At 37.1% G+C, this 14097-nt stretch overlaps 1 protein-coding gene across 3 annotated transcripts in view; it reads right to left on the bottom strand.

Annotated features, from left to right (window-relative positions):
• Positions 1-11440: 11440 nt before the first annotated feature.
• Positions 11441-14097, bottom strand: part of LOC123564727 (uncharacterized) — a 32590-nt gene continuing 29933 nt past the window's right edge. For all 3 annotated transcript variants that reach the window (XM_045358493.2, XM_045358492.2, XM_045358491.2), the window contains exons 6-7: positions 13888-13923; positions 11441-11728 (exon numbers count right to left, since the gene is read on the bottom strand). In XM_045358493.2, coding sequence (XP_045214428.2) covers positions 11667-11728; positions 13888-13923 — 98 coding nt within the window. In that variant the 3' untranslated portion in view covers positions 11441-11666. The remainder of the gene's footprint in view (positions 11729-13887; positions 13924-14097) is intronic.

Genomic DNA, 14097 nt, shown 5'->3' with positions numbered 1-14097 from the left:
TGTATTTTATAGGCATAAATATTCATTGGATTATCTTTAATGATTACTGATGTGAAGATAGGAATAAATATTGACAAAAAGTTGTTTGCGATAAAATCGGACTTCTTGGCTCCGTATAGACAATTACAATGAAACTAGATTTATGTATCAATCCTTCGCACAAGATAGATTTGGAAAACGAGGAAAGTTTTGGAGCCCCCAGCTCCGCCCCAGACTTTTATTAGCGGATCGGACCGGGTGGCCGTTGTAGAGAGGTTGTCCCCCACCAGGCACGGGTGGCCGCCATTCCGGGAAAACTCTTGTTTGGGAGGAACCCGGGTCGAGGTGTGAGGCGGGGGTGGGTCGGGGGTGGCCTAAAATCGTTCCAGCAGTTAATAGGAGGCCCCTACGGGGCCTTTATATAGGGTTGAGACCGGGTGGTCGTTGTAGAGGGTGGCGGTGTATGGGGGACCAGCACAGTGGCTATTCCGGGAAAAACTCTTGTTTACCCGCGAGCGGGTCTCAAAGTTGGTTTCAGGCCATTTTCGGAATTTTTCAATTTTTCCAGTTTGGACGCCCCCAGCTCCGCCCCAGACCTTTATTAGCGGATCGGACCGGGTGGCCGTTGTAGAGAGGGTTGTCCCCCACCAGGCACGGGTGGCCGCCATTCCGGGAAAACTCTTGTTTGGGAGGAACCCGGGTCGAGGTGTGAGGCGGGGGTGGGTCGGGGGTGGCCTAAAATCTTTCCAGCAGTTAATAGGAGGCCCCTACGGGACCTTTATCTAGGGTTGAGACCGGGTGGCCGTTGTAGAGGGTGGCGGTGTATGGGGGGCCAGCACAGTGGCTTTTCCGGGAAAACTCTTGTTTACCCGCGAGTGGGTCTCAAAGTTGGTTTCAGGCCATTTTCGGAATTTTTCAATTTTTCCAGTTTGGACGCCCCCAGCTCCGCCCCAGACCTTTATTAGCGAATCGGATCGGGTGGCCGTTGTAGAGAGGGTTGTCCCCCACCAGGCACGGGTGGCCGCCATTCCGGGAAAACTCTTTGTTTGGGGGGAACCCGGGTCGAGGTGTGAGGCGGGGGTGGGTCGGGGGTGGCCTAAAATCGTTCCAGCAGTTAATAGGAGGCCCCTACGGGACCTTTATCTAGGGTTGAGACCGGGAGGCCGTTGTAGAGGGTGGCGGTGTATGGGGGGCCAGCACAGTGGCTATTCCGGGAAAACTCTTGTTTACCCGCGAGCGGGTCTCAAAGTTGGTTTCAGGCCATTTTCGGAATTTTTCAATTTTTCCAGTTTGGACGCCCCCAGCTCCGCCCCAGACCTTTATTAGTGGGTCGGACCGGGTGGCCGTTGTAGAGAGGGTTGTCCCCCACCAGGCACGGGTGGCCGCCATTCCGGGAAAACTCTTGTTTGGGAGGAACCCGGGTCGAGATGTGAGGCGGGGGTGGGTCGGGGGTGGCCTAAAATCGTTCCAGCAGTTAATAGGAGGCCCCTACGGGACCTTTATCTAGGGTTGAGACCGGGTGGCCGTTGTAGAGGGTGGCGGTGTATGGGGGGCCAGCACAGTGGCTATTCCGGGAAAACTCTTGTTTACCCGCGAGCGGGTCTCAAAGTTGGTTTCAGGCCATTTTCGGAATTTTTCAATTTTTCCAGTTTGGACGCCCCCAGCTCCGCCCCAGACCTTTATTAGCGAATCGGACCGGGTGGCCGTTGTAGAGAGGGTTGTCCCCCACCAGGCACGGGTGGCTGCCATTCCGGGAAAACTCTTGTTTGGGAGGAACCCGGGTCGAGGTCGGGCGCTGTTTGCCGGGAAAACTCTTGTTCTTGAGAAATCGGGACTGAGTGTGGTTGGAGTGGCTTTCTTTCAGCAGTAAATACACCAGAAATGTATACGAAACGTGTTTATTGCTTTTGTTGGATGTAACAAGAACCTTTCTTTATTGCTGTCATAAACCATTTTAATGCTAGTAACAGGAACCTGGTATATCACTTTCATAAAATATTTAACCGCTGGTAGTTACGCGTAGAATACTGGTATACTGCTCTTATAAACCATTTGACTGCTGACAGTAACACAAGAAAACTCGGAAACTGCTTTCATTGGTCATTTTACTGCTTGAAGTAACAGAAGTCTGGTAAACTGCTCTCATAGACCACTTAACTACTGGCACAAACATAATTGAGATTGCTGGTCTTACATAATTTATATGAGAATTTTAAACTGCTCGTATATACCAGTTAACTGCTAGCAATAACAGACATAAAAACATGATCAACTGTTCAAATAAACCATACTGATAAACTGTTCTTAGTCATATTTAAATGCGGCAGTTACATATATAGGAGACTGGTAAACGTTCTTATAAGCTATCTAACTGCTGACAGTAAAATAGTAAGAAAAATGACGAAAGTGCACTTAGTAATACTGTTTTATTGCTGGTGGTTGCATATCCTGTTCTTAAAAACATCATTTAACTTCCTGTAGTAACATATACATGAAACTGATGAAAGTAATCGCAGAAACAACTTTTAACTATGGACAGTAACATCTATCTGACACTGATACCAGATATCGTCATTTAACTGCTATCATTATATAATATTATGTTTATAGGAAATATAGAAAACTCAAAAATTCGTATATTTTAACAGCTGTCAATATCATATAGAAAACAGCTGAAACTGTAGTAAGTGACAATATGTGACTGCTGGCAGTGACATACACAAAGAAATGATAAAGCATGTCGTAGAAACATCATTTACCTGCTGGCGATAACATCTGTAACGGGCTGAGGAGTGTACGAATCCCGACTCGGCACTTTCCCCGCTTCATTATCGTGGAAGAAGCACAGATGTAAAATCATTGCACATAACACTTAGCAACAGAACATAACAAGTCTTTGGCAATGTCCGTAAAAGAAATGACAATTGAGTAATTTTGTAACAAAGAAAAAATGAATATCCTTGGACGTTGCACTTGCTCGATCCAATAACATGAAATTTAATAAGAACAACTGAACGCGCACGAGACTTCGTTTACAAGTTTGAAGATAGAAATAGATTAAGAACGCTTCAGTATACGATACGGACAAATGTATGTGTGAAGGGTAGGTTTGACGGCTTATTACACATCTGTATTATGCCATTCCCATCACCTAACTGGTAATACAGCTTTATTAACTGTTGTAACTGCTGGCAGTGGTAGCAGTTAACTGGTGTTAGTACACACGATGAATTGCTGTCACTGCTGGAAGTTAAATGCGATACGCAATAAACTGCTGTAACTGCTGGCAGTATGAACAGTTATTAACTGTTGTAACTGCTGGCAGTAGCAGCAGTTAACTGCTGTAACTGCTGGCAGTAACAGCAGTTAACTGCTCCTACTGCAGCTACTGCTGTACTGCCAACTTCACGCTGATATAAAATAGACTCAATTTTGACAGGCGTCACTGTTCATGCTTTTTCAGTGACAACTTAAGGTTAAAAGGTAGGACTGGAGCAGGTCTTTAAACCCCGATTGTTTTCAAATTTATAGAATAAACTTGCAAATTGCGGCAAATGTAAAATGATAGTATCATGTGCTTAATTTGCTAGACAGAATGTTTTAGCCTTACGCAAGTTTTCGTAATAGGTGCCTATGGGAAATCGTCTTTTCAAAAATAAATTGTCCCCAATGCAGCTTTTAATGAAACTTCTCTGTCAGAAATATAAGCTACAGTCTTGCATATGATTAAATCAAATGTATACGTCCTGTATTTTTATGTTTGCCTTCAATTTTTAGATCAGCGCATTTCAAGCTGGTTTAAAGACACTATTTAGAACTATTTAACATTCTAACCATTTTAATATTATGTTTTATGTTTAGAAATATAATACTGTTGTCATTTTCAGAACTTTACTCACGGGGGTTGCCAAACAAGAAATGAATTCGAATCCGGGCTTAAGCCTATGTTATGCTTATACATTGTTTGTTTTACTTCCGGTTCATCAAATTTGCAGAATAACCTTAAGGTATTAGGCCCATAATAGAGTACCTCCTTTTTGAAGAGTATTCAGTTCTTACCATAAACCTACTTTGACTGCAATTTTCAGGGGGGCGTAGGTTCAAGCCCCACTGAGACCAAATTTTTTTCCCTTATTTTCCTTATTTTCTAGTAAGTTTTTACTTCTTTCAAGACTTGTTATTGATTTATTGTACAAAAGTGGGAAAAAAGTCATTTGATATGCGATTTCTTGCTATTCAAAGTGAATTTACCTCTGAAACAGAAGGGGTAGAGTAAGACTTCTTTAAAAATAATGAGTTACATGCGGTAAAAGTTTTCTATTTTGCCTTCATTCTTTACATTACATATTATGGAAGAAATGTAGGTAGGTTTTACTTCTGCCCCAAGGTTATTTTTGAATGAAGTGAGCAAAATTCAAAACAGACCCCCAGGATGCGACCTTAATTTTTCAATATTGGAGTTGGAATTCTGTCTGATTAAATCCGTTTACTCGAGGCACCCTAGAAAAAATGATATAGAAAGTTTTTATTTTAAGTTTTATGATTGTTTACCAATAGTTTGATGTTTCTTTCATAAAAAATAATGGAATAATGAATTCTCTGCAAACGTTTTGGATAAAGGCCACCACTTTGAAATTTGTCTCTACTTGAGCTTTAGGAAATACCATAAATTACACAAAATTTATAAAAACGGCACGGTAAAAGTTTTTAAAAATTTGCATGTAAGTGCCAAGCACGGTCAACTGTAAGAATATACCAAGCAAATGCCATTTTTTAAACATTACTATTAGGGGCCTAATACCTTAAGTGATAATTTTCCTTTAGATTGTATTCGATATTTGACTTCCATTTTTTTAAAATAAGGTTTAAAATATCTTACAGTTATAATATTTAATTAAAGTAATGAACTAACGAACCGTGTTTTATGTACTTTGGGATGGATATAAATATAAACAAAATAACAGTACAATAACTATTCCAATACACTATTTGCTTCTAAACTTTGTGTGCAGGACTTTTAATCGAATTTATCTTGTTATCCTGAAATAATGTCTTTCCTAAGAAAGCAGTCAATCTGAACGCCGTATGTCCTTATGTTACACCATACACAGCTAGTGATTAATGTTAGCCTTAATGATCAGTCATTGCTATATAATTTGGCAAACCTATTTTAACTGGTCTATCGCCTCGCTGTAAAAGTTTTCAACTGCTGATTGTATTTATAGACGATATTTGTTGTTGACATAGCGACTGCCTAAGAGACATGTTTTAGAAAGCATACCTGGTAATTAAGAGTGTGGATGTTCTCCAGCAAAGTCGTCAGTGTGGATATTCTCATTTTAATAATTTTGTTTGTTTTGAATAAAATATCGTCGGATATCCTTGAAAACAGCAAAATAAAACAATAGTTGAGTATTATACTAGTCACTGGTATTTAACGAGCGTCAAATCTATCCTCATTCTACGAAAATACGATCAGAACTCGGTTTCTTAGACTAAAGTGTGGTACTGCTCATGCCCTCTTTGCCAACTGTTCGCGTTTCCGGGAAAAAACCAAGCCATACGTACCATATGGGAAAATTAGACCCATCGTGAAAATCACCACAAAAGCCGATAATACGTTTGGCCAGGTAAATCGGCTGTCGAGACTGTTCGCTAGTTTTCGGCCTACTCCGTATTTCCGGCCGGTGTCTAACCCTTCTTCGCCAGTGTACCGTTGCATTAATACTTTTGATCATACAGATTTAGGGATATTGTTAAGTCTAATTTACAGTGATTACAAAGAGATTAGAAAATAGAAACCTAAGTGGCTATTGGTGGTTTAATCAGAATACCATTTATAACGGTATTCTCAACAAACACATTATTATAAAACTCGCTTTTATAATACTTTCTTTGATGTTCATGATTATGAAATAAAGATTTTAAGTAGTTTTTATGTAATCAAATAACTGCACATTTATTATTATGTCGTGAGCGGTGTCCAACTAGCTTAGAATTTTATGCCAGCTCGAAGATCGACATTCAACTTCACCTGAAGATAAAAAAAAAACGTCAAATTGCAAAATAGCTTTTAATTTCGGGCCAGCTCAATGATCGAAATTTATAATATTCAAAAAGCCAAATTTCGATCTCGTATTGAATGAACAGCCTGTTCTAAGATTGATATTTAAATGAATAAGTCAAATATCGAGCAAGCAATTGGTGTCGAGCCATCTCGAAAATCGTACTTCAAATTTTGAAAAGCTGAATTTCAGTATAATGCTGAAACTGCGATCTGCTTGTCACAGGGTGAGAAAAATATGCAGCAAGACCGGGACTCCAACCCGGGGCCTCGGAATACCGTTCCGATGCTCTACCGACTGAGCTATCCGGCCGCCTACACATTTTCTCCCCGTTTTAATATTCAAGTTCTATACCGTGACATGCTCAAGATTCAAAGATTAAAAATTGTGCAAGATCGGATATATCGAAATTCAAGTTTTTATGCCCCCGGCATCTACTGATGCGGGAGGCATATAGTGACTGTCTTGTCCGTTCGTTCGTCCGTCCGTCCGTCCGTCCGTCCGTTCGTTCGTTCGTTCGTTCGTCCGTCCGTCCGTCCGTCCGTCCGTCAGTCCGTCCGTACGAGGTTAACCAAATGGGATCGTTTTGTCTAGCATCAATACCCCTTACTAGAATGACCTGATACTAATGCACATGTAACATGTGACCATTCCTCATCTTCAGACATCACCTGACCTCAGTTTGACCTTGACCTTGAACTTAACCTCGTTTTGGACTTAGATAGCTTTGTTTCAACAAGGATGCCACCGGGGGCATCAAGCGTTTATTGAACATAGCTCCTTGTTAAAAATCTAAATAGATTATTCTCGGTATTATATTTCAAGCATGCTCTAATTTTCAAAGCAATCGAATTTAAAATTGGTATTGAATGTGAAACTATCTTTTTAAACAGCCAGCTTCCGGGAAAACCCAGTACTGGTGTCATATGAGAAGTCATGGTCGTGACACCTTTCACGGATGCTCGAACCCACGACCCCTGGGTTGAGCGGCCGACACATTATTAACTGGACGACTGCTCCCCTCAAAATATTTGAATTTTTGTCATCCTGCTGGATCTAATTTCAATTCTGCCTCGAAATTCGACGAATTCTTTTTATTTTAATTTCGATTTCCGAGTATGTGCGAAATTCAATGTAAGCGGAATTCAACATCATCCTTTCAAAATTTGAATTTTGATTTTCTACTTCTAACTTGCCCAAAATATGCTGCCTAAAATTTCAACGTTTCTTTTTTATATTTTGAACTTCGATCCTCAAGCTGTTTAAAATTGACTATTGGCTGTAAACAAATCATATTATGGAGCGTCCACTAATTTATAAATCCGTACATGTGTGCTGTTTAGCGGGTGAGAAGATATCAGTCTTTACCGTTAAGGAGCTTTAATTCCGTAAGAATTGACGGAAACATACGAGACTGTTCGAGTCTTTCCGATAAGGAAAAAAAACCTATACTCATCTGCAAAATGCTTAAAAAAGACCATTTTCTTCTTCACCTAGAAAAATGAAATTAGTATGAAACAATAGCTAAATGAATATAGATTACTAAGTCATTTGCAAAGGTCTTTAAGCACACATAAGAATCTATTTATTCTTTGTTAAACAGAAGTAATTTCCGCAAATTATCCATATTTTACTATATTTCTAATTGTAGATAGACAGACATAAAGTATATGCAAAAAAGACCATTTTCTTTCAAATTCATTTTTAAAATAAGATATTCACAAGAAAGCCAATGCATTGAATATTATCACATCGTTTGCAAAGCTAAAATAGCTATAACACTTTTTCCATGAATTTAAATAAAGTAAAGGGCTCCTTCTTTGCGCTATATAAAATATTTTCACTCGTGTGAAAAATCGATGGGTCTAATTTTCCCATATGAAGATGGAACACCACCACAGAAAAGTATACTCCAGGCCGAGTACGGTTCTCTTTATCTCGAGTCAAAACTTAGAATAATAAAAAAGTTACAAGACTTTTCTTCCCTGAATCTTCCCTGAATCGGCGTAAATTTGTGTGTGGTCAGCTCATTTGCGCTAGTTTTTGATGACGTTGTATTCTTGGTTTCCCCACCGTGTCATTTTAAACTAATGAAATGTTTGAGCTTTGGTTTGATGTCTTGTTTTGTTGAACGATAGGACATAATTATGCTACATATCTATTTGGTGCATCGTAAAGACATTCGAAAATTATCATTTACGAGTTAGTCCTTGTTTGTCTATTTGTTTATTCAAGTTAGAAGCTGAAAACTCAGATGTTTTTCATACATTAGTGAATAGTTTTAAATACAAAACATATTGATAAGAGAGGATATTTGTTTGTATTTTACAGAATTAGAGAATATTATCTTTCAAGGGTGGATCTGAATATGTATCATTTGCATTTGAGTGGTGAATGAAAATACAAAATGTACCTACTTTTTGCTGTTTATTAGTGAAGATGTTCATCCAACATATAAAAATGAAATTTTCTATTCCATGCCCTTTCACTGGCTTTACCATAATTTACCATATAGGCCAGAGTAACTAGTGAAAACATATCTGATAATTGTCACTGTAAAATTATCAGATATTTTTCGCTGAAACAGTTATGTAAACATGTAATCATTACTCATGTTTGGGTTGACATGTATATCACCTACTTGTATGAGCAAGCCCATTGCAGAGGTAAATTTCACATTATTATTTTATACCTGTTTGATGTACATATTCACTGGTATGGTTACGCATGTGTTATGGGGTCAAAGTTCCTCTAACAAAATTCAAACAAAAGAAAGAAAAGGCAAACATAAATGATGATAAAATAAATAAATAAATATGATTCAAGAGTGCAATTGCAATAGTCTTGGGGAGCATTCATCTAGCTTTTTATACATTAATATCCATACGTAATACAGTTTTGCGATAATCCATAGCCGAATACCCATTATTGACAACTTGCATTTCAATACATCTGCAAACCATGATTTAATTGGCTAGCTTTCTGTCGTTTTCGAGAACAGCAGTTTATAATGCACTCGACTTACACAGATATTTAATACTGTTATGCCACTGAAAGGTGACTGAAGTTTTCTTAATGTATAATAAGACACATTTTTCAAAAACAAATAGGGTTTGGAAGGCCGTATACAGATAAATGATAAGTATTTGGTAGACCTTTTTAATTAACTAGCAAACACGTAGAAAGTCTCACACATTCTGCACCGTACTATACAATAATTTGCGCCATGAATAAGAACGGCATGTCTGAACGCGCCGTGGCGTGGCTGTTACATGCTTGAAAAGTTCTGTGCTTGTTATGTTGTCTTACAGGCAAGTTGTTGCCTTGCCTGTTGCATTGCTTTCAAAATTTGTTTTGTAACACGGATACCGTAACGTTTTAGAAACACAATAATTTCATTTCACCCCGTTATACAATAACAGTGGTTTCACTTTTATGATAAAAAAGGTGAGATCATTTTCGTCTTTCACAGTATTATGATATTTGCGGTCATTGTTTTGTCAACAAATCAAATGAGATTTCGCTATACATTGAACGAATCAATGTTGAAAAAAATAAAATACCGCAATGACATAACATTGCTTGGAATAGTATATAAAGCGGAATAAGTACCGCACGTGTGTTTATGTATATTTTGTTGATAGTGTATGCCTGCATATGTTAGCTGGAAACTGTAAATATAAAGTAGTTTTCACGCAGGACCTAAAGTTACTTTGTGTTTAACCTGTATTTATCAGTATATTCACAAATATCATGAGAATTGCTGGAGTATACATTTGTCGAAGTAACAGGTCCCACAGTCATTACCAAATTATGTAGTATGACGGTTGTATAAGACATCTTAAAACGAGCAAATGTGAACAAAAGCACCCTTTGAGATGGAGAGCAGCGACATCGACCGCACAATTTATCAAAATCAGTGGTCTCCCTTTGATCATCTACAGTATTATTTATGTTCCATCGCAAAACGTCGATGAAATCAAAACAAAAATTTGGTTAACATTTTAGCTTAGACCTACCGGTCGTAGGGATCGGTTGAAAAGTTCTCTGTCACGATTTGTTTGTGTCTAAAATCATTCGTCCTTTTACTTCTGACACATATGGAGACATTATTGCGTAGAACAGGTAAAGTACTGGTACATTAACCGGTCAAACTTACATTATGAAAGTAACGTAGAAAAAAGGCGCTAATCCAAAACAGGTTTCATTATCAGACACATTTTTTTTCACAGCACTCGCTTTTATACACAGAAGGACATTTAAAACGCCAACATTCCCGCGTAAAGTGTGGGGTGACTTTTGGTAAGTTTAAGAAACGGAGCTTGTATGTTTAAAAAATGGAGTGATAATCAAGACAGCTTTTTATGAAAGTTTTTAGGAATAGTTGAAAGATGTTATATCATTCAATAAAATGAATCTGAAACAACAACTGATAATTTTGTTTTGATCTGAGTGTTGAGTTACTAATGTGTTATTATTTCTTGGTCCTTAGGAAAATGAAGTCCATGAGAAATCCAACATAGTGCGTTGGCGACTAGCATGGATCCAGACCAGCCTGCGCATCCGCGCAGCTTGGTCAGATCCATGCTGTTCGCTTTCAAAGCCTATTGCAATTAGAGAAGCCGTTAGCGAACAGCATGGATCCTGACCAGACTGCGCGGATGCGCAGACTGGTCTGGATCCATGCTGGTCGCAAACGCACTATGTTGGTTTTCTCATGGCGCGGCTCATATTGCATTTACTGTCATAAGCAGACTCGATCTTACTGAGTCTGACATTCTTTGTTTAGTTGCCGTCTGTTCTTTCAAAGCATCTTTTTATAGATGTGATTGAAAGTCATCAAAATTACAAAATGAACCGATATTTCACTTGAAACATTGACCTTAAAGACCCACCACGACCTGGTGACCTACTTTTTCCTCCCACATGAACTTCATGCAAATCATTCTGATAATACTGCTACAATACAGCTATTCCACAAGATAACAGTTGGAAAATATAGGCCCTCCTGAATTAATGTGTTTTCACAACTTCATTTGCAAACTTATTCAGTCATTCCCTTTTCAGTATAGTTTTATATACATAGTATAATAACTATATTACACTGTAGAAACAAAGTGTGATCTACACTCACCTTAATACATCAAGTACATTGCATACTACTACATTAATTTAATAATATATTTAGACATTATACACATTGTCTTGACCTTATGTATGTCACTGTCAATTTATAACTAGATACCTGTTATTTCTTTTTTTCTTCATGCAAAGCATATATAATTACCATCATGGAAATACAAAAGAATACAGTTATTTTGTGATGCGTCTTTAAGCGAAGGACATTTTCGAAATGAATGGGTAATTCAAAAATATATAACAAAATAAAATATATTGGACAGTTTATTAAGATCTTCTTGTGACAAAAAGAATGACCAGCAGTGAGTTACGAGACATTGCATAACATCCATCGACTATGTGTCTTAATGGTCGGAGACAAAGATATTGTTTATAACTTGTTTTCTAGTCAATAAGTATCAAAATTAATATGGTATAATTCATAAAAAGTGGGATGATTAAAATGAATGTTTGCAAAATTGGTTCAGCTATCGCTTCGAAATGTCAAACTTCATAGCCAACGTTCTCTGGCTGAAGTTGATCTTCTTCTTTAGCCTCTCCCAAATCTGTAAAAAAAGTACACCCGTTAAAACCGCTACCTTTTCCCATATTTGAAAGGAGGAATAGTGTCTACCTTGGTTCCATATTGTTATTACTGGTCCACTGCTTTAGATATATTTTTTGAAAATTTCATATGCTGTACATTTAACGTTGTCTGCATTTTAACAAATGTTCAAATAATTATATTTTAATCAAAAGGTTAAAGGAAGTTATTACCAAAGATATATATTTCTCCTCAATGAATAAATAAATATCGTTTCATATTGATAATGTTTTACACTAACGTTAAACTTATGAAATTGATCTTTTCAGTTACAAAAGATTGAGTTTTTACAGTTTGTATAAAACAGTCACGATAATTTCCCATCACGCATATGACAAGTGTTATTGTCTTAATATATAGTAGACTATCATTTTCACCAAAGAAAGTCGATAATATGTGTTTTATTTTTCTAAATGAAATTAACAAAATCGCCAAAGTAAATTCTCTATAGAACCCTATTAATAATATATATATGTTTAAAAGCATTGCGAGAATGAAGTAGTCTCTTGATGAAATTAATTTATGAAAACTGTTTTGAAATGAAATAGTTTCAGCACTTTAGCAAATTTGATGTAGCAGATATTACTTTAATACCTATCTCCTGGGATAAGAACATGTGAAATTTAACCTTACTGAACACATTATTTTACATTGTGAAATGATAAATATAAATATTTCTTTCTCTACAGAGTATAATTTTATTCCATACAATTGTTACATCCAGAGGCAAACTTGACTCTGTGGTACATGTGGAAAATATCGGAATTATTATTTTTCAAGCAGCAATTCTAATATGTAAATAAATCAGATCTTTTGACCTTTTCTCGTTGTTAAGCCATGATACAATGTATATGTTGATATCAACAACCATTAGTTTTTTGTGCCCACGCAATAGTTTTAAAATGGTATCCGATATTAAATAAAATTGGCGAGTTTAACAGTTTAAATATATTTTGTACTATCTGTTTCATGCATTAGTAGTTCTGGACAAAACGAGAACAACAAAGCAAAGTCAAAATAATAGCAAAGCATGGTCATGAGAGATAATGAAATGTGCAACACCTATTATGCCTCGTAGCGGTGACTTAAGGGGATTCTATTAAAGTTAGACTTAATAGACTTCAAGGTCCCACAGGGCCAGAAAATATAACAACAAGAACTCGAAGTACGGGCCGCCCCACCTCGTTACTAAGTAAATAAGCACAGGATGAAGTCATTTTCGAACCCCAAGCAACTCCTAGAAATAGAGGGCGGAGACAGACGAAACATAGGAGGTGCGCAAGTTCATGAAATACTTTTTGAGCTAGGCGCGTCACAAACATTTTTCGGACGCACGGACGGACGCACGGACTATACCAGATCCATATTCCTTCGACTGAGTGGTGGGGACACTAAAAGGCATGGACCAAGTACCTTAACAAAAATACGTTCTTTTAACATTTTTAGAACTATTTCATTTATTTATTACTTCGTGTTTGCATAATCGTTAGATTGTTTGGCAAAGTGTTAATATAAATACGATCTATTCTGAACAGCAAAAGAAACTATCCAGATATATAACTGGTATATTTTGAAATAAAAAATTAATTTTTCAAATTTGAATTGTTTCTTCATACCAAAATTACACTTAAAGATCTTCACGTGATTCATTTTTAAAAATCAATCAACCGTGAAGTCAGTAGTCCCACAATAGCCGTTTGAAAGGCTATAATCTTCTGCGCGTCAGTAACATCCCTATTGGGCGCTCGCGCTAAATTTGATTCAGTCGTGCGGTGTAACCAACAATATTTTTGAAACTTTATGCTGTTTTTCGACTTAGCCAATAATCAATATTTCCAATGACAATAAAATTTCACAAAGAAAATTGTTTTAATTACAGGCGCACGTGAATTTCGTGCAAAACGGCTATTGTGGGACTACTGAATTCAAGGTTGATTGATTTTTAAAAAATTTACACGTGAAGTTCTTCAAGTGTAATGTGGTATGAAAAACACAAGTGATTTATAAATAAAAGTTTTTAAATAAAAAATACCCCAGTTATAAAATTGGATAGTTTCTTTTGCTGTTCAGTATATTTAACTATTTATCTTAAACTGTAACATAAAAAGAAAGTTGTATTACCTGTTTCTTGTATTGGAGGATTGTACTCCTCAGGCACTGTAATGAGAAACAGAAAAGGCACAATTATCCTTAATCTTTTTCTTTTATTCTAACATTTTCCAAAATGATTTGCTCGGAAACAAATTAAGGATTTTTTTGCCCAACATTTAGAGCCATTTTTCAATAAATAGTCGAACAATATGTCATTTGAAAACTAAATATAATCAACCA

Source organism: Mercenaria mercenaria, chromosome 2 (genome assembly GCF_021730395.1).
Source record: "Mercenaria mercenaria strain notata chromosome 2, MADL_Memer_1, whole genome shotgun sequence".
Classification (NCBI taxonomy): domain Eukaryota; kingdom Metazoa; phylum Mollusca; class Bivalvia; order Venerida; family Veneridae; genus Mercenaria; species Mercenaria mercenaria.
This window is presented reverse-complemented; position numbering and strand designations above follow the sequence as displayed.